The sequence below is a fragment of the Crotalus tigris genome, unplaced genomic scaffold (assembly GCF_016545835.1).
Source record: "Crotalus tigris isolate CLP2741 ecotype Arizona unplaced genomic scaffold, ASM1654583v1 scf7180000020745.601501, whole genome shotgun sequence".
NCBI classification, from domain to species: Eukaryota; Metazoa; Chordata; class Lepidosauria; order Squamata; family Viperidae; genus Crotalus; species Crotalus tigris.
In genome coordinates, this window is record NW_024098162.1 from 487,675 (window position 1) to 509,236 (window position 21,562).

The 21,562-nt window shown below is 41.1% G+C and overlaps 1 protein-coding gene across 2 annotated transcripts in view; it reads left to right on the forward strand.

Moving 5' to 3' along the window:
- CC2D1A (coiled-coil and C2 domain containing 1A) overlaps positions 1–21,562 on the forward strand; it is a 62,322-nt gene that overhangs the window by 23,519 nt on the left and 17,241 nt on the right. For both annotated transcript variants that reach the window (XM_039368346.1, XM_039368347.1), the window contains exons 14-19: positions 3,428–3,566; positions 4,308–4,480; positions 7,923–8,045; positions 10,730–10,788; positions 12,585–12,701; positions 20,958–21,031. In XM_039368346.1, coding sequence (XP_039224280.1) covers positions 3,428–3,566; positions 4,308–4,480; positions 7,923–8,045; positions 10,730–10,788; positions 12,585–12,701; positions 20,958–21,031 — 685 coding nt within the window. The remainder of the gene's footprint in view (positions 1–3,427; positions 3,567–4,307; positions 4,481–7,922; positions 8,046–10,729; positions 10,789–12,584; positions 12,702–20,957; positions 21,032–21,562) is intronic.

Below are 21,562 nucleotides of genomic sequence, written 5' to 3' on the forward strand. Positions count from 1 at the left end.
AAAAGCAAATCTGAACAGCTTTTAGAGAACAGTTCTCATGAATTAGAGCTAAAAACTATCAAGAAATTTTATGAAGTGAGATATCATTGGGGAAGGCAGCTAAGTGAAATACAGTGTTTGGGGTCTTCAACTCTCCTGCCCACCACCAGGGAAAGTGTTAACTGGTCTGGGGGGGGGAGGGAGAGCAATCTATTGCTGAAGGCTGGAACAATGACGGTCTCCTGTCCCTTCCCTGAACCTCATACAGTATATATTGAGGGATTCTTGAGTGAGCATGTGCACACTTGTGCTATTTGAAGCAAACCTAGTAGGAAGCTAGGCAAGATTTGCAGTTAACAAAGAGGGCCAGACATATTCCAATAACAAGGACTCACCCAAAAGGCTCTTGTAAAAGATCAGTATTCTGCTCGGCCTAAATGGTCATAACGGAGGGTTCTCCTCTATCTTCCTGAGAGCTGGGATGGCTATCTTTCTCTTTAAATAGCACTTTGATATAGGGCCATTTAAAAAAAAAAAAAAAGCAAATAACTATGGTTCGCAAGGTAGAGAAAAGTAGAAGGGGAGGACAACAGATAAAGTGGACGGAGTGGATCAAAGAAATGCCAAGACTATTCTTTGAAGAGATTCAAATTATGACTATGGCAAACATTTGTGCAGGTAACAGGAGACAGATCTGCCTTGCTGACACCTAACTGATTTGTGTGCATATATTAATTAAGCCCAAATATTAGAAGAATAATTATTGTTCTTTTTTGCAGTTCAACTGATAACAGGATCATGTCATTTGTGTAATCTAGATTTTAGCACGGAAAACCACGTCATGAGAGTGGGTAACATAGTGCCTTTCAGAGGTTTCATGTTCAAATGATCCTCAGTCATGGCCATTAAGAAGGTGGTCTGTTCTGGATGAAGGAGTTTTCCTTCTAAAGGAACAGATGTGTGGTTTGGGAAGTGTCCTTAATGCCAGTCTGTCACTGGAGGCACAGGTGACTGTATTGGTAAGAAGGATCTGTACCGCTTCAGCTAATGCACCACTATGACCCAACCTGGATCAGATTGGCTTTGATCAGAGATTCATACCATAATATAATCTTGACTGAATTCCCACACATCCTTTGGCAATGCTCTGGAAGGTACAGCAAGGGCATTGTAAATAGGATAATAGGGACCAAATAATTTTGGTCTTGGAAATGCTGTCTTAGATCGCTGTGATTTACTGGGCTAGGTTTAAAATGTTGATCAAGATTTTTTTTTCATTAAAAAGTTTTTATTTTTCATTTATTAATTCAATTAAAATAAATTCCTAACCATTGGTACCGCCTGCCCATTCCCCCCAGGCTGCGTCTACCCTCTCTAAACGTTCCCTACTTCCCTCCTCTTTCTCTCCTCCCCTCCTACTCTCTTCCCCTCCCCTTCTCCTCTAACCATCCTACTTTCTCCCTACTCCTTCCTCCCCTCTCATCCCTCTCACACACATGAACTGCAGCATAGGGGAAATGCCCAAGCATTTACCATGACTATATTATCATTACCCACCCACTCACCCACCCTCAAGCCTCCCCCCCTCGTTTCCCAGAGCAGAGTACAGGGTTATTAATAAAAAAGTTAACAATAATAAAAAAAGAAAGAAAAAAAGAAAAAAAACATTATACTTAACCTTTAACTCCCCTTAAATTAAGTCATATAAACAAATCTCTACAACAGTTACTATAAAATTTACTCATAAAATAAATGAAACTTTATATTTTTTGTGAATATAATCTATCCATCTCCTCCATACAATAATATATCTTTCTTGTGAAAAATGTTGATCAAGATTGACAGATCCCAGCACCATCCATCTCAAGCATTGAGACCAGACAGGAAGGCTCTGCCTATGGCCTATTAGAGAGTTTGTGTACAGTACAACAAACTTGTACTGTACACTGCTTACAGTACAGTGACCAAGAGCAGAACCTTTTCAATGACAGTACCCCAATTATGCAACTTCTGAGGAGTGTTTCTTTGCCCCACCCCCACCCCAATTTATCCCTTTTAACATATAATCAGCTACTCCAAGATCTGGGTATCTTTTAGATTGCCTGATAGTTTGCGTTCTTTGTTTCTTATAATGAACTTATTTTAATTTTTTTATATTTATTGCTTTTAAACTTCATTTGTTTTATTGGGATGGTTTCATCTTTGGGCTGTTCCTCTGAGAGGAAGAACATTATAGAAATAATGTTCAAAAGAAGACTGAAATAAATTTTAATACAGTCTTGACAAACTAGAGAAATAGATTAAAAATAATAGAATGAAATTTAATTGAGACAAATGCAAACTCTGTACATACAAGGATCAGAAATGAAGTGCACATGTGTAAATGGGAAATGCCTGGTTTGGTAATTGTATTTTTGAAAAAGAATTTGGAATAATTATCTCAAACTGAACATGAAGAGGCAAACATCCTGTTGTGGGAGTTCCCAGAGGTTTCTAAATAAGAGATTGGACAGCCATTTATCTGGAATGATACAAGGTCTCCTACTTGTGTAGGGGGTTGTACTGGAACACCTCCAAGGTCCCTTCCAACTCTTTTATTCTGTAATCTGGATGGGCGGGGGAGGCAAATGCACTTTAGAAGTCAGAGAAAGTAATTGTTTTACTTTGTTCTGCACAGATCAGACCCACTTTGAGTATTGTGGCCAGTTCTGACTACCATACCTAGGAAGAGAAAATGGGAGCAAAGATGATCAGGACTGGGCACTAGATCCTGAAGAGAGATTTAAGTGTATGTTTAGGATGTATGCTGAGTAAGTTTAGTCTTGGGGAAAAAAGATGATTGGGGGGATTTCTTTGCACTTTTCAAATATCTGAAAGGATGTGTCAAAGCCCTCATTCCAGCATGCTACGTAGGGAATAATGAATTATAGAAAAGCAGATCTCAACTGAATGTTAAAAGAAAAAAAAGGGGGGGTATGAGCAGTTTGGTAGTGGAACCAATTACCTGAAGAATTTGTGTGTTCCTTTTCAGTGGATGTGTTCCAGCAGAGATTAGACAGCCATCTATTGAGGATGTTTTAATTTGGATTCTTGAATCCAAATTAGTTGGATTCAAGAATCCAACTTGGCCTTGCTGATCTAAACTGCCCTTTTACAATTCTAGGATTCTGTGATTTTATTGCAGTAATACACTTTTCAATAGACACCACTGAAAGCATCTGCCATCCCTCCAATACTGTTTGGATTTTTTAAAGCATCTGCCATACCTCCAATACTGTTTGGATTTTTTAAAGCATCTGTCATACCTCCAATACTGTTTGGATTTTTTAAACTGTTGAATATATCATTGTATATTCAATCAAAATGAATTGGTCTGACCCATCAGGGCAGATCCTGGTGCTGAATCATATAAGGAATTACTTCATAGGCATGATCCTTGCTCTTTCAGCCTGACACCTCTCCACTGTCATCCAAGCCAGCCCCTTCAGTGCAGCCGAAGCTGCCTCATCAGCCAGGCTCACAAGCTGCCTCTGCAGCTTCAAAGCAAGCACCAACTGGTAAAAGTGCCCCAAAGATGATTGCAAAAGGTAAGTGTGTTTTTATTTTACTAATTTCCTTTTTCTTCTGCATCACCTTACCGCTGGTCTCCTCAACCCAGTCAATAATGTAAACTGGTGGCTTGCATTCTGTGGCATCCATAAAGATTGTGAGTCAGACAGGGAAGAAGAAAGCAGACAAATTCAAGTATCTGTTCTGTTGCACTTTTCGCTGATGATCAGGTGGTTGACTAGGATGGACAGAACCTTTCAAGAAATTTCTCCCATATTTGGGTACTGGTGCAACTCTCCAACTACATATTAGTTCCTTGATAGGTTTCTCCCCTGCAGTATGAAATTATACCTTTGCTTTTGTCACGAAAGTGATAATTTCCCTCCTGCATATTTGTGTATCACTTCTGCCCAATAATAGGTATCTAAATGCTTTAGCTAGGTAGCTAGGATGACCTTCACCATTGGGTGTTCTTGTTGGGAGTATACTTCTTGGTATACACATTCTTCATGCATTCCTCCCAGGAACACACACACACACACACTTACATACCCATCACACTGGGGCAACATAGCAAGACCAGAGAAAGGGACAGATTTACAAATATTCAGAATTGTCTATGTCTTCTCATACCACCAGCGCTGTTGTTAAATGGCAATTGTTTTGCACAGAGCATGACCAAATTAGTGCATGGATTGTATGACGAGTTTCTCACATCCACATGGAAAATTTCCTTTCTTGTGTTTACCATTACTCTGAATAGTATTTCATCCCTGCAGCTCAACAACAGCTGGCATTCTTAGAAAACCGGAAGAAGCAATTGAAACAGGCAGCTCTCCGAGCAAAACAGCAGAATGACATTGAGGGGGCCAAGCTGTTCCTATGTCAGGCCAAAGGGCTGGACCCCATGATTGAGGCATCACAAAGCGGGCTCCCAGTCGACATAAGTAAGGCAAGTTGTTTTCTGTCCACCTAGGGAGGGAGCATGTCCCTTGACTTGTAGATGAGCTGTCTGGCAACTGTAAAATTTGCCAATTTCCCATCTTCTTTCAAGCTTGAAGCTATTTTGATGGAGAAATTGGAGTATCTGGCTTATGAGACTTCCAAGAGTACTTCATTTAAAATGAGTTGGCAATTTTTTCAGTTCAAGGAAATGCCTGAAATCTGATGATATTTTAATGATCTCATGCAAGAATATTGTAATCTTAGAAGGTTTTGGCCAATTGAATGTTTTCAATTAATCTGAGTGCCTGCAGCCAGGATTTTACTCTGTTTTGCCCTTTCTGATTTTAAAGAAATGAAGGGTCTGTCAAAATCTTCATTTCAATTTGGGCACGACCTGATCTGTCAAATATACAAACAGAGGTCATGTTTGTAAGAACGATCAGACCAATAGAATCTGGGCCAGAGCAAAACAAATTGATCTGACCCAGCAGGGCAGTTCTTATGTTAGGCATGGAAACTGAATCTGATTGGAGGACTGGCCCCTTCGCCTCCATGGATAGGCCAGATGATGTTAGGGGCAGGGCTTTCAGAAGGAAAGCCTCCTCTATAGCTAGAAGCTGTACCCCAAGGCTTTTTTTGTTGTTGTTGTTCAGTACCATTACTCTGAAATCCTCCTGCAGAGAGGGCTTGGCTTTCTCTTTGAAGTGAGAAAATGGAGCCTGGGCAAAGTTGAGCTGATCCTCTTAGTGCTGATTGGTTTCAATTCTGTCCTGTGTTTTCCCCTTGAGGTGTGAAAAATGAGGTGCAAGCCAAACAGGTTTAGGGGAATGTTTAGGGGACAATGAGAGTTTCACCTGAAACCCAACAGGTGGATCATAGGCTGGGATTTGAGCCCATTGTACTCCCTATATTACATTCCTCTGGTCCTTTGTCAGAAAAGGGCCTCCAGCTAGGCATCTTTTTTATATATATAAAAGTTTTATTAATTTTTTAAAATTACGGTCTTTAGTGCTTAGTAAACAACATGTTGTCTGGGTTCAAATACTTAACATTAACTTCTTCAATATAAATCTGTTCAATACTACACGATCCAGTATTTTTCCCCTGATCCTCCTTCTCCATATTTTTTCCATTTTCCCTTCATTACACCATTGCAATTTTTGGTACTGTTAATGTATACAGAGTTAGATATAAGCATCTTCTTCATATTTTACTAATATCATACAAATAACAATAATATCAATTCATAAATCAATAATGTCAATTCATTAATCAATATCCTGTTTTTCGTGCTCTTGTTAAAGTTTGATTTCCCATCAGTATTTGAAATATCTTTATCAGTTATGATTTTTTTCAATATTAATTACATTTATATAGCTGAAAGTTTTATTCAAATCAATCGTCCTATCTTCATATTTCCCCTACCAAAAAAAAGAAAAAAATGCTATCTTAATTCTAAATCATATTTTTCGTTAATAAAAGTCTAATTATATCTAAGGGTCTGCCGTTCTTTTAATCTTATTCAAAGAAGTATTTAAACATGCCCCCTCTAAAAGGCCAAATCTTCTGTTTTTTAAATCAGACTCTTGCTTTTTTTCTTTGCCAAGTTCCTTTCCAAGCCAGGGCAATTAGATCACCCAGGAATTTTCTTTCTATTTTTGTAAAAATTGCTTGGCATGAGGAAGAAAATTTAGGTAGGAAATTTTTAGGAGGGAACTGCATCCATTTATATTCCTTAAACAACTCCCAGTTCCTTTCTTCCTCCATTTCTCTTCCATTTCATTCCGTCTCCCAAGTTGTGACATTTAAAAATATTTTTCCTTGCCATCAGATATATTTTGCAGACCTAAGAGGTAAAAGTTTTTTTGCATTTTCATTGTTATAACTAAGTCTTGCAGTATTTTGTTTGTATATAGTCATTTATATTTCCCTTTTATCTCTTCCATCTCTAAATCCATTTCCTGTTTCATCTTCTGATTTCTGGTTATTTGTTCATACTTTGTAATTGTTATCTGGGAGCTTTCTAGTTGTAGATTTAATTTGGAGATTTGCTCATTTATATTGTCTAAATTGTTTTTAGTCTCATTATGATTTATTTTTATGTCCTCTTTGTATTCAACAATTGTTTGGTGAATTAGTTGTAGCATAGAATATATTTCTTTCTGAAAGGTGTTTGTTTTTTCTTGAGGCATCATTCCTGGAGATTAGTTTTCTGGTCTTTAAATGTATATAATCCAGTAGATTCCAAAGTATAGGTTTAGTTCTGAAAGCAATATTTTATAGTAATCCATTGTCTCAGGTATCCCAAAAATTGTCAATCAGGCAAGTAATCCACAATGTTCGAAGTGTTCAAAATGTTCAACCTCTCTGAAAACAGCTCAAAAGCCTCTCCCAGCCAGGTATAGTCCAAGGTCAAATTTTTCTTTCTCTCCCACTAGCTCTTGAAGTTAAAAGTCCAAGCTCAGTAAATATTTATAATCCAAGAAGGTAATGATGATAAGTATGCCAAAATATTTTCCTTTATTGCCAGCTGTTCTCCCAAGGTAGGAATCACCAAGCAAAGCAAATTATGGTGCTATACACAAATCCACCACTAGATGTCATTCAAAGTCCATTTTCCACTCTTAAAACAAAGGATTGATTTCTTATATTTAGTCTCAGTGTTTTTTTAAGAGAAAATCTTAACAGTTATCTCAGTTCTCAAATGTATCGAAACGGTAGCTTTATGTTTCTTCCACTTCAATATTGTATGTTTCTGTCTCCCATAAAATTAAAATGCTGCTTCCATTTACATTTGGAGGTTTTTAGCTTCTTGGGAGCCTTTCCCAGAAAATTCAGTTGTAAAATAGTAAAGAAAGGATCAGTATTCTCACCCAGTTCCAAACATGATGTTTACAATGTATTAAGTAGTGCTTTTTTTTTCCTTTGGTTGCCAGCAGCTAATAGCCGGCCACAGGAATGTAGCTGGTCTTTCCCCTGTCAATTTGGAGGGCTTTCCTTGGATCGAACTGAAAGACCATCATCTCTCCGTGATCAACAAGGCACCCCTCCTCTTCATCGCCTCTTTGTGGGGATTTTAGGCTCTTTTCTGGACCCCCAGCAGGGCAAAATTGGATGCGGAAGGCAGAGCCCTACCTTCCTGTGTCCCATTCCGCTGCGATGCAAACCAGAAGTCCCAGCTAGGCATCTTTTTAAAGTCTCTGGCTGGTGCAAAATATTTCTGCAGTTCTCCTTAGGAAAATCCCTGAAGTATAGCAGTTCATCTGTATGCTTTCCTCCATGACCTAGAAAAGCCTATATCAGTTTTTTGTAGAGATCAATTTGGCTTAAGTAAAACAGAGCTACGATATGATTTCCCCTTGCTGGGATACAAAAGAAGGTATCCATGAAGGCATAGTATTTTAGAAGTGATTAATTCTAATGTTTGCTTTCTTCTTTTCTTCATTTAGGTGCCCTCGGCTCCCGTGAACAAGGAAGAATTCATGCTTGTGCAGCGCGGTGGGACCAACATTTCCCCAGCAACAGCTGCCCGGTACACTGAGCTTGTGAAGCTCATGAGACAGCAGCATGAGGTAAAAAAAGCCAGGCTGAAGCCTGAAAGGGGCACGAAGCTCTTCTCTTCTAAGAGATGAGATAGAATCCAGAAGAGATTCTAACTTTTCCTTACTATGTATATAGTTCTTCCTGTACCCTTGAATTGTAGTTCTTTCATTCTTCATCCATTTTTCTGATTGTTCTTTTTGGATCTTGGGCAGAAATGATGAAGATGGGTTGTAGTCTAAAGGCCCTCTTTCTAAATGTGATGACTTCAACTCCGAAGTTATTCAGGGAGCTGGCCTTTGGTTATAATCCAGTACATCTGGAGAAGGGTCCAGCTCCTAGGATGACAATCTGATTTTGGCTATTTTTTATAGGTGGCAAATTTTAATGGTAGCAGCCACATTTGTTATTTACCTGTCTTCTCGGTATGCATGTGTGTGTACATTTTTGCGGTGGGAAGTGAGAATTTCATCCAAAGGGATGTGTGGAAAGAGGTGAGAAAACATCTCTGCATTCTTCAAGCAGTTTTTCTCTCACCAAACTCATTTTTGGTATAAACTGTGTTCAGGTAAAGAGTTAGGTGGTAGACTGGGAGTGGGTGGAATTGTCTGTCTTCTTGCTATTTTTGTTTTAAAAATCCTCTTTCACATAGGGAGCAGTTGTCTGGGCCAAACTGAACTTGGCCTCTTAGGTTGTTTACCATCCCAAAAGATATTAAAGAAGTTATGTGTGTAAGGAAATAATTTATCTGGAGGAGGTTCGGTGGTTTTTAAAATAGAAATTTTAAAAAAGAAAAAGAAAACTGCCCAATGACATTCACTTGATTCTCATTTCATTGCTGTTCGGTTACATCCAATTTTTTAAGGAACCAATGGATATCATTTCAGCAGGATTGTCTGTTAGTAAGAGCTACTTTGAGTACTTGTATAAGCTTATGTTGTCACTAACAGAGATCGCATCTAGCAACTTTGACTTCTGTTGACCCCTTTTTGATAGCCTTTGATTTTCCCAAGTATTAGCAATTACTCCAAAGACTGTTCTCTTCAAACTGTGTGTCCAAAATATCAAGCTTTAGCTTCCTTATTAGTTTTCCAGTGAGAATCTTGTTTTCCTTTATGTAGAATTAAATTTGGATTCTTCTTGTGATCCAAGGTATTCTCAACATTTTTCTCCAGTACCACAATTCGGAGACATCTATTCTTTCTCCAGCTTTTAAAATCAAGTGTTTACAGTATTTATGATTCCTCTGCATTTTGCCTAGATCTGGGATATTGTTTCTCACTAGTACAAGTAGTCCTCACTTAATGACAGTAATTGGACAGGCAACTCTATGCTAAGTGACGTGATCAGAAAGCATGGCATCAGGTGACTGCATCAACTTACTACAGCAGTTGCAATAGTTTTGCTTGACACAGTTAAGCAAATCCTGCGTGGCCATTAGAAGTGACATCACATGATCGCCATTTATGATTTCCTGCTGGCTTCCCCATTGACTTTGCTTGTCAAAGCCAACACCAGTACTATTTGTATTTCCCCTCTGCTCTTCCTTAGTCACTTATTGAATACCTCCCATCTTGAAGTACCATGCCAACATAGTGTTCTTGTCATTTCCCATTCCACTGGGTTGTATTTAGTCTGTTCCCCCATCTGTGATGCACCCATCATGGGTCACCCTTCTTTAGGATCCACGCCCAACAATATAGCCTTAGAGCATCATTGGGATGTGCAGGCCCTTTCAGCACTATGATGTAGCAGTTCCTGAAATACTATTTGTGATCTTATGCTTTGAAAACATAAATGTTCAGCTTTTGCACATGATGTGTAACAATTTTCAGAGTGGTTGGGTTTTATGTTCTGCATCCTGTGTAGTTAGCTTGCTACTTAACTCTGTGCATATGAGGATGCCAATCATTGAATTCCACGTAGGGCGAATAAACTGCAGCAATGAGATAGGCCAACAGAAGGTGAAACAAGAACAAAATTCAGGACAGTATTTCTTTATCTCCTCACCCCACCCCTTCCATGATTTGCAATGTTCTGAACTCACAGAGTTATCTAGAGTTTACTTTAGATTTTCTTGGTCTCTTTCTGAACCCCTCTTGTCAGTCCTCTCCTCAGTTACGTGTCCTATTTGTTTGCTTCATTCCACAGCTGTGCTTTGTGTTATACTGTTTTTGATATCATCCATACATTTTGATAGGTAAAGCTTAAGCGTGTATTGTGTTTTCTTCCTTGTTGTTAGTGTAATGCTTTTTCCTTTAAGTTGCTTAGCAGAAAGCTAAGGTGGTGAGGGAAAGGTGGAAATACTCTATTTGCCAGTTCTGTGCCTCTTTGGTGCACTGTGCTCTGCAGAAAGTGGTGATGGTCCAGTAATCTCTACCTAGAGAGATCTAGCTCTCATGCCTCAGATTGGAGTGAGTCACATACGTGTATATTAATCTTCACAAAGATTCAGTTCTGACAGCCAGCAGCAACTTTGAATAGGTTGTCCTCAAGGCCCAAGAAAGAGTTAACTACAGCTACTGGATGGGGGATGGATTACATCAAAAATATGTTCCTGGGTTCTGTGAGGAAAGAGGCTGCAGACTCTTGCGTAAGAGTTGGGCTTATTAAAGGAAAGAATATGAGTGTTGCCTGAGGGATTTTGAATGGAGAGGAGGCAGCCAAATCTATCACATGTTTGTCTGCTCCTCATGTGGCTTCCTTTTTGTTCCAGATGTGCATCAGTTACTCAAAGCAGTTCACTCATTTAGGGAACATCACAGAAACCATCAAGTAAGTATATCAGTAACCTTACCAATATGCTTCTCTGATGTTACATGATCTTCATGTCGGCTAGACATATCCTTGTAATGAATATTCCTTTTGGGAGTTAAGCCATTGAATACATTTCCTTTGGATTTAAGAAAACAACCTGAAGCAAATTATAGAGTAATTAAAGATAATAGTAAGCCTTTTGCATTAGGAAAAGCTTCAACTTCTTGGAAAAAATAACCAGTAATCAGGAGAGGCCAAGTCAGACAAGAAGCATGTTTTCATGCCGTAGGTTCACTCCCAGCATCTCTCAAATCATGCTGGAAAATATTACTGTTTCAGACTTTGGAAAGCCACTCCCATTTGCTGTTGACACTAAGGAGAGGTAGTTTCTAAATCAAAAGTAATAATTAGAAAACAGTGGTAAGTGATGAAGTTATCTTCTTTGCCCCAGAACAGGAGAATATAACTAAATCTTCTAGCAGTCAGGTGTCCATATGCACCACATCTAAAGCATCGCATCTCTGTATGTCCCATTTTTTTCTCCTCTAAAGGTCCGTTTTTGTATTTAACTTTTATGGTATGATTCATGGATCATATGCCTAATGTGTTACTTGGTGTTTGGTAAAATTTGCATTCGCTAGGCAGATCTGGGACCAATACTGATGCAAAGCGCTCTGGTTTGCATGGAATGTTCCACTTTCCCGATGCAGTTCTCAAAACACAACTTGTTCCCAGACGTCAAGATCCACTGCCAATTGGCTGTGGCTGGAGAAGTTCCAGTTTTATTCACTGTTTGCAAATAATACTGCTTCAGTTTGCTGGGGTCAAAATTAACTATTTTAGACTGAATTCTTTGGGTTTTTTCATATTCTTTGGCAGCTATCAAAAACCCAGAGTTTCTATAGAAAATGCATTGAGATGAAAAGGATGGGATTACAGGAATTCCAGCAACTGAACTGCTCTCAACTAATACTACTATATCCCTGTTTATATTATTTACTTTATTTGTACATGTTTGCTTTATTTGTATTCTGACCATTCTTGAAGGCCTTTTATGAATAGGTCTTCAGTGATGTCTGATTAACATAGAGCATTTCTGATTTCCTTTGTATCCAGTACAAGTTCCTTCATTGGTAATGGGGAAACCTGCAGCTTCTTGTTTACGTAATGATTCCAAGAACTTTTATTAGTCTGGGATCAGGGTTGCTAGTTTGCTAAAAGCTAATTTTTAGTTGGGACCTATAGTTACCTTGTCTTGTTTCTGATAGAGCAGTGGTTCTCAACCTGTGGGTCGGGACCCCATTTGGGGTCGAATGACCATTTCACGGGGGTCGCCAAACCATGCTGTCTGCCATTTTTTTCCCTTTTCCCTAGCTGTCCTACTCCCTCTTATTGGTGGCCACACCCACTTGGGGGTCACCACAACATGGGGAACTGTATGATGGGGTCACAGCATTAGAAAGGTTGAGAATCACTGTGATAGAGCCTATCTACTGCTGTGATATGTTCAGTGTATTCCTGCTTTTATAGCTCAGCCATCCACAGTTTTAGATGATTGCTTTGCTGTACTTCACATGTTGTAATATTTTATTTATTTAATAAATAATTTTATATGCTGCCCATTTCATTGTTTGAAGCAACTCTAGAGAACTTACAAAATGATAATGGTAATATAGTCTTCAGATTTACACTGTGCAATTCATTGTGTAAATTGGCTGTTAACATGTCATCCAGATGAGCATATGAAGGATGTCTGGTTAAATTTCATGAATCAGATATAAACTAGATATTTGTTTTGGTCTTTCCCTCTCCAGATTTGAGAAGATGGCTGAAGACTGCAAAAAAGATATGGAGATATTAAAACAAGCACATGCCAAAGGATTACCACTTCCAAAATATCATTATGAGCAGCGGACCCACAGTGTGATCAAGTATGTGAGCTTGTCATGATTACGGCAATTTGTCCCTGCTGGATGCCAAATGCTTTTCAGTTACTTTCCTCATCAGAAGTGGTTTCAGGTTTTGGATGTCCTGGTTTGGTTTCTCTCTGGGTCCCAACAATTAACAATCCAGAAAAGGGCGACCCAATATTCATAAGAAGAATCTTGCCGCAATTTAATGTTTGGTAGTGTCAGCAGGGTAGGGTTTGAGAGTGAGTAAGAACTATCCCCAGATTGATGCTGGGTAGAAATGGCCCCAAGATGAATTTGGTATATTGCCAAATTGACCAGTAGCATTTTAATTGAAGCATTGAGACAATACTATTGAAGGTTGCAAGAAGCCCATCATGATTTAAATTGATTTTGTGAATTATTTTTGTGACCTGAATGAGTTGCAAATTTGCCAGCCTTGATGTGGGCCTGGGTCTTTAGAACAACAACCCCAGATCCTTATAGTGGGGATTATAATCATTTTGCTGGCATAGGGCTTGTCTGGTGTTGTGGAAGGGGTTGGAAGGCACAACAATAAAATATGTTTTTAAATTGTTTAGAATTTATTTTTACTCTTGATAAATCCTGTATGCATTTTTAATGACTGTTCAGCCTTCCTCATGCTGGTCTGTGAAGAAGGACACAAAGATTGGGGCCTTATTATAAGGATAGATGGCACTATCTATCTAAAGCAAATACAGGTAGTCCTCAACTTACAACAATTAGTGACCATTTTTCACACGAGCACTGCAGCATCCTCATGGTCGTGTGATCAAAATTCAGACACTTGGCAGCTCGTTCATATTTATCATGGATTGCAATGTCCCTGGCTCATATTATCACCTTCTGACAAGCAAAATCAATGGGGAAGTCAGATTCACCTAACAAGCATGTTACTAACCTAACAGCTACAGTGATTCACTTAACAACTGTGGCAAGAAAGGTTGTAAAATTGGGCAAAACTCACTTAACTCGTTTCACTTAGCAATGAAAGTTTTGGGCTCAGTTGTGGTTATAAGTCGAGGACTACCTATTGATGCGGTACAGCTATGTTTAGAATACTGTGTCCTTTTTTCTCCCACCTCAATTATTTTATGATTCACTCAAGGTGGTAAACACACATAGCACTCTTCACTCCTCCTACTTTCTCCACAATAACTCTGTGAGGTGAGTTGCACTGAGAGAGAGGGACTTCACTGAGAGAGAGGGACAGCATTCAGATCAGCATAGATTAGCTCCAAGGTCAGCTTCAGACCAACAATCAAGTAAGCAATAAACCAATCAGGAAACTGCCAAAGAAGCCATTAGTAAACAGCCCAACCAAAGAATCCCTAAGACTGCCCCCCCCCACAACACACAGGCAAGACACCAGAATATAAACCAACAGTAAACAGCACTCCGTACTAGCACTGATGATGATGATGCCTAGTTAGGATAATGAAATATCTGCAAGAAAACAAGCTCAGAAAACATCAAGGACCCCTCAGAGAGGGACTGGCCCAAAGTCACCCAGCTGTCTTTCATGCCTAAGGCGGGACTAGAACTCTCCCAGTTTCTAGGTCAGCCCATTAACCGCCACACCAAACTGGCTTTTCTGGCCAAAGCACTTGTAGACAGATACATTAGATCAAGAAAAGAAGTAGAAAAGGCGATTGCGATTACTAAAGGCTAGAATATCTTCCTATAAAGAAAAATGGCAACAGCAAGCAAGAGAACACACATAGATATATAAAAACATGCATGGTATAGAAAATATAGGTAAAAAAAAATTTTCCCCTCACAGTATTAAAAATGGAAAAAAATGAAATGAAATCAAGGAGTCAATTGCCTGTACCAATAAAATAAATTGCTGTTATATGTAGTGTATAGTTAAACCATGACATTTCTTGGATGTGATCATGGTCACATTTTATTGAAGGAGATTAAGGCTATCAGTGGTCATATATAAATTTTTGAATCATGGGCAGCATATTTCAGATACCAGCTGCTGCAAAATGGCAGTAGAAAAGGGCAGAGGCTCTGTAAGGACCCACCCCACTTTGCATCTTAAGAAGACAGAACTCTTGGAATAATTCTTCCAACAGGAATCCTTTATTAAGAGAAAATGGTTGCAGGCATGCTAGACAGGACTTGGGGTTCAAGCTCTCCCATTCAAGGTTTTAAGGGGTTCCCCAGTAGTCCCACCCAATCAACCCCCCTTCCAGTGATAGTTTCAAGTATCACAATTCCACCCCCTTTCTTCTTTCTTCCGTCTGGATGGAGACTTCAGGTAACTACATGAAAGGCAAATACCCTGCTTTGTTATGATAAGGTCCTCTAGTGCTAACGCTTTGATGTTACAATAAACACACATTCAGCATTCAGCTCTTTGAAGTGTACTGAAGGAAGTGAGGGCCATAAAGCCCCTTTGTTCTCCCCCTTCTCTCCCTCTTATGGCAGAATCCAAAGAAGGCAGAATTGGGAGTTTCTATATTTGATAATTAAAGATGAAATATGATTGGATTCTGACATCCGGCCCCTCTTAAAAATAAGAGAGATCCACCTGAAAGAAAACACAAGTATAAAATTTAGTTAGGCTTGTTAGGATACTCTGTGTGAAACTTCTTCAATAGCTTCGGGGCTCTGACATGACGTTTATGGACCCACTCATTTTGTGAGGGAGGGAGGTGTTTCCAGGCAACTAGGTACTGAGTTGCTCCATGATATCTCCTAGAGTCAAGGACTTCCTTTATTTCGAAGTGTTGTTCACCCTCCACCATGATTGGAGGTGGTGGGGGGGGGATTTTTGGCCGTAGAGGTGACTGATGCTCTCTTTTCAGCAGGCTGCAATGAAAAATTGGGTGTATTTGCCTGAGATTTTTGGGTAATTCTAATTCTACTGTTACTGGATTTATGATTCTTTTAATTGGAAAAGGTCCTATATATTTTGGTCCAAGTTTTTTACAGGGCTGTAGGGACTTTAGGTATTTTGTAGATAAGTACACCATTTCTCCTATAATGAATGGTGTAGGCTCAACCCTTTTTTTATCGGCTTGTGTTTTATATGCCTGCCTAGCTTCATCTAGTGCTTTTCTGACTATTGGCCAGGTGTTTTGTAATTTCTCCATCCATTCTTTCAGCGAGGGGATCGTTGGTTCGTTTGGGGTTAATTCTGGCATGGGGTTGAAACTTTGACCGGTGGCTATTTGAAAAGGAGTGTAACCTGTGCTGGAGTGGACTGCATTATTGTAGGCAACTTCTGCAAAAGGGAGTAAGTCCGCCCACTCGGTCTGCTGGAAACTAAGAAAACATCTTAAATATTGCTTAAGTACGGAGTTCATTTTTTCAGCCCCCCCATTTCCTTGAGGGTGGTGGCTAGATGTCAGTCCCTGAGTGGTTCCTAAGAGGGATAAAAATTCCTTCCAAAATGCAGACGTAAATTGCACCCCCCTGTCAGAGATGATGCGTTGGGGTGCCCCATGCAATCTGTAAATGTGTTGGATGAAAAGTTTTGCTAAGGCTTTTGCAGTGGGAATCTTTTGGCAAGGGATAAAGTGCACCTGTTTGGAAAACAAGTCCGTGACCGTCCAGACCACAGTATTCCCATTGCTTTCTGGCAATTCCACTATAAAATCCATGGCTATTTCTCTCCGGGGGCTGAGGGACTTGCCACTGTTTGCAATAGTCCTGGCACTTTCCCTTGCAACCTCTTTGCCGTGGCACATTTTGGACAACTGGCTATATAACTTTCAATGTCCTTTTTCATGGATGGCCACCAAAATTGCCGTTTAATTAAATGTAAAGTTTTTACAAATCCAAAATGCCCTGCTGATTTTGTGTCATGGCAAAGGTGCATGAAAGTTACTCTTTGAGTTGTTGGTATATATAACTTTTCCCCTACCCAAGGCAACCCGTCTCTCATTGTGCACACATTTTTGTTTTTCTGGAACCATTCATCTGTTTCCAAACTTTTTCTGAATTCAATCCAGTTTGGCTGTCCAGTTGTGGTTTTATTTGGCTTGGGTTCTTGTGGTTACTGGTGCTGCCAGTTGTGACTCTGCCATTATTGGTCTAGAGTCTGTGGTTCGTGCGCTGTTATATTGGGGCATGCGAGATAGAGCATCTGCCAGGAAGTTCTTTCTTCCTGGTAAATGTTTGAGCTTAAATTGGAATTGGTGAAAATGCTGGGACCAGCGGGCTTGTTTGGGATTGAGTTTCCTGGAAGTTTTCAGGGCTTCTAAATTTTTGTGATCAGTCCATACCTGGAAGGGGATTTTGTTGCCTTCCAGGAACTGTCGCCACGTGAGTAATGCCCAACGTATCCCATAAGCCTCCTTCTCCCATACGGGCCAGCGCTGTTCTGTTTCCGTGAGTTTCTTGGATGTATATGCACAGGGTTGCAATACTGCATCATCATTTTCTTGTAATAGCACAGCCCCCACTGCCACATCACTTGCATCTGCCTGTATTACGAAGGGCTTGTCCATGTCTGGGTGCCTTAGTATTGGTTCGGCAGAAAAAAGTCTCTTTAGTCTCTCAAACGCTGCTTGGCACTCCATTGTCCATGTTAGTGGCTGGCTAGGTTTTACTGAGGATGCTCCCTTCGTTTTTAGTAAGTTAGTGAGGGGCAAGGCTATCTGGGCAAATGAGGGGATGAATTGGCGGTAAAAGTTTGCAAAGCCCAGGAAACTTTGTAGTTGCTTTCTTGTGCGGGGTGGTGCCCAATCTAATACTGCTTTGACCTTCTCTGGGTCCATTTCAATGCCCTGTGGGGATATGCGATAGCCTAGGTAGTCTATCCTTTCCTGGTGGAATTCGCATTTTGAGAGTTTGGCATATAGGTGAGCGGCTCGCAGCTTCTTTAAAACCGCTCTGACAAGTTTGACGTGTTCTTCTTTTGTTTCAGTAAAGATAAGAATGTCGTCCAAGTAAACAAGGACCCCCTTAAACAGGTGCTCCCTTAGAACGTCATTGATTAATTGCATAAAGACTGCAGGGCCCCCTTGTAATCCAAATGGCAAGACTTTGAATTGATAGCACCCCATGGGGCAGTTAAATGCAGTCTTCCATTCGTCCCCTTCCTTGATTCTCACGCGATAGTAAGCTTCCCTTAGGTCTAGTTTAGAAAAAATTTTCCCTTTCGATAGGTGTGACAGCATTTCTTTCATGAGGGGCAGCGGGTATAGGTTGCTTTCACTGATTGTATTCAGGGCCCTATAATCCACGCATAAACGTAAAGAGCCATCCTTCTTCTCTCTAAAAAGGACCGGGGCAGCCACTTTAGGCTTGGCTGGCTCAATGAAACCTCTCTCCAGGTTTTTTTTTATAAATCTTTCCATTTCCTCCTTCTCCTTTGGGCTCATGGAGTATAATCTGGGCTTCGGGAGTTTTGCCCCAGGCTTGAATTCAATGGTACAGTCTGTGGGTCGGTGGGGGGGAAGCTCATTCGCCCTCTCCTCACTGAAGACTTCAGCAAGGTCCCTATATTCCTCTGGTATTTCTGTTAATCTTTTTTCCTCTCCTATGGATGCTTTTTCTATTCTTGATTCTGGTAGCCTCCCTTGGGGTTTTAAGTCCATAGGGTCCCCCTTCGGGAATTTGATTTCTGTCGTCCTCCAATTTACCCAGGGGTTCCATTTTTTCAACCATTCCATCCCTAGAATCATTGGGCATTCCATACCTGGGGTCACCACAAACGTTAAGTCCTCTTCATGGTTGCCCAGGGAGAGGTGTATTGGCAGAGTGGCTAGGGTAGCTGGCACCCCCCCTGCTATGGATCCATCTAGCTGGCCAAATGAGATTGGTTGTTCCAGTCTCCTGGATGGGATGCCCAGATTCCCCACTAGTGTTGGGCTAATGAGGCAGCGGGTGCAGCCAGAGTCTATTAAGGCTTTCACCTTCACAGCTTCGGGCATGGGGGGGATTAATATAGTCACTGTTTTTAAGATGGGTGTGATGCATCCACTTACCAGGGGTTCGCCCTCCGAGCTGTCATCCACCGTCCCTGTGGTGTAGGCTGGAGTTCTTTCCCCTTGGTGAGCAGAGGTAGGGGTTTCTGCAATTTCCATCATTCTCATGGCTGTTTCTTTTGGCTTAGCTGAATACTCTCTTGGTTTGTTGATTGGGGATCTGTCTGGGTTGTGCTGGGGGGCCTTTGAGCGGCATTCTACAGCTCGATGCCCTTCTCTTCCGCACTTGAAACACCCCATTTGCTTCTTGGCTGTATCCATGATTTCACCGGTTGGTGTGTCAGCTCAGGTGGGGGGCGGCTCCATTGTTTTCTTCGGCGGTGCCTCTTCAATATGTCGATCTCTGCTTCCTCTGCCAAGACGTACCATTCCTCAAGTCGATGTGGGTCCCCTCGGGGCAGGCAAGCATCATATAGATCATAGTTTAGTCCGTCTTTGAAATGGCCAAGGAGGATGTCTTCTGGCCAATTCAGTTTGCTGGCAATGGCCCGGAATTCTTGTGTATACTCGGCCACTGGGCGTTTGCCTTGCCTCATCGTTGTTATTCTTTCACGGGCTTTGCGATCAGCCAGGGGGTCTTCAAATCGTCTTCTCAAAGAGGACATGAAACGGTTGAAGTTACTGAGTTCTGGGGCATTGGAGTCATGCAAGTTCACTACCCAATCCGCAGCTGGTCCATCCAGGGCAGATTGCACGATCCGGATGCGGGCTTTGTCGCTGGGAATGTCCTGCCCATATTCCTCCATGTAGCTGAGTACTTGGGTTAGGAAAAACCCCAAGCGTGTTGGCTCCCCTTTGAATTTCACTTCCAACGGTGGACGTCTTGGAATGGATCGGTGCCTCTGTTGTGGGTGGTAGTGTCTTCCGTCCAGATTGCCATCTGTGGTCCGGTAGGGGGTGGGGGCTCCTGGATCAGTAGATGTCCCTGGGGTTGCAGGTTCCACGTCCCCCTCGGTGTCTCTCCCTTTGCGGCTCCAGGAACTGGGGCGGCCGTAGGGTCAGTATTCTCCTCTCCTAGGGAGCTGAGAGTTCTCTTCATCAGGTCAATAGCTTTCTCTAGGATCCAGTCTGAGTACGGTGCCCAGCTTCCTCCCTCTTCACTTGCGTGCAGGGATTTCTCCATCTCCTGCTTCCATTCTGGTTGCTTGGTCCCCCGTCTCAGGGTCACCTTTCTTGATTCCTTTCTCCACTCACTTTTCTTTCCAACGTTCATCGACCAGCGAGGCTTGTGGTCCTGTGTCTCCACCACTTCTTCTCCCGAGGAATCTGACCTCTCAGATCCCAACATCTGGCAAGGTTCCAACTGGGTCAGCGGCTCTCTTTCCAGGGAGTTTTCCCCCTCTCTTTCTCCATTGTCTGACATGGTAAATTTTTTGCAAAATCCCCCGGCAAGGGTCTCCCTTCCAGGTGGATTAATTTTGCAAGTCCTGTCTAATGTAAGGACCCACCCCACTTTGCATCTTAAGAAGACAGAACTCTTGGAATAATTCTTCCAACAGGAATCCTTTATTAAGAGAAAATGGTTGCAGGCATGCTAGACAGGACTTGGGGTTCAAGCTCTCCATTCAAGGTTTTAAGGGGTTCCCCAGTAGTCCCACCCAATCAACCCCCCTTCCAGTGATAGTTTCAAGTATCACAATTCCACCCCCTTTCTTCTTTCTTCCGTCTGGATGGAGACTTCAGGTAACTACATGAAAGGCAAATACCCTGCTTTGTTATGATAAGGTCCTCTAGTGCTAACGCTTTGATGTTACAATAAACACACATTCAGCATTCAGCTCTTTGAAGTGTACTGAAGGAAGTGAGGGCCATAAAGCCCCTTTGTTCTCCCCCTTCTCTCCCTCTTATGGCAGAATCCAAAGAAGGCAGAATTGGGAGTTTCTATATTTGATAATTAAAGATGAAATATGATTGGATTCTGACAGGCTCTCTTGTCCGTTCTTAGGAGCTTCTAAAATGACTTGGTTGCCAATATGCAATTCAGACTGTTGGATTAAAGAAATTCTTGGCTTGAAAAATGAGGCTATGCAAGTGGCACTGTGGGGTTTGGAGGGGGGAATGCATGGAAGTGCCATGCAGGGAGGGAAGGAGGGTGGGGGGATTGTGACAGGGATGCCATATGGATTGGGGAGGTTGTGCAGGGGTGCAGTATGATTTAGGAAGGGAGTATGGGGATGTGAAGGAGGGTTTGCAGAGATGCACGAATATTAGGTAAGGAAATATTTTTGAACTGATGACCCAGTGAGTTGTCTCGTATGACTAAAACTATTGGCTGTCCCACCCCATTCTTTTTTTTTCTTTTTTTCAGGATCTTTCCAGAATTAAACAGCAATGATATGATTCTTTCAATAGTGAAAGGAATTAATCTCCCAGCTCCTCCAGGTAATCCATAAAATGAGCCTGGTTTTCAAGGCTATCAAAACTAAGTGGGGGAACTCCCTAATTTTGCTGCCATCCTTTTTAAGGATGTTGAAATGGCTGGCCTCTGCCTTCATGTATTCTGTAAAATGCCCCTCTCTTGGTCTTTTTTTGTGTTATTATTCTCCTGGCTTTCTACAAGTGGCAGAAGCTGAAATATTCACACCAGTATTCATCCTCAACGTTGGTACAATCTGCTGTACATTGGTACAGCAGATTGACAAGATAGATGCTTAAAAGCATGGTTTTGTCTCTCTTCCCTTTTTTTCAACAATGTGGCTGTCTTTAAGAGCTGGTTTTTCATTCAGTGTATGCCCTACATTTTGTTCCAAAAGAAAGATCAGAAAAAAAACAGTTAAAAAAAAACAATCTAGCAATAAACATATAAAAAGATTGGGTTATCTCATTTCAGTTACTATTGCAGTTGGTTTACTGCAATAGATAGACTATTTAGTCAAAAAGTACATGATTTTGTTGATTTCTGAACAAATCTGT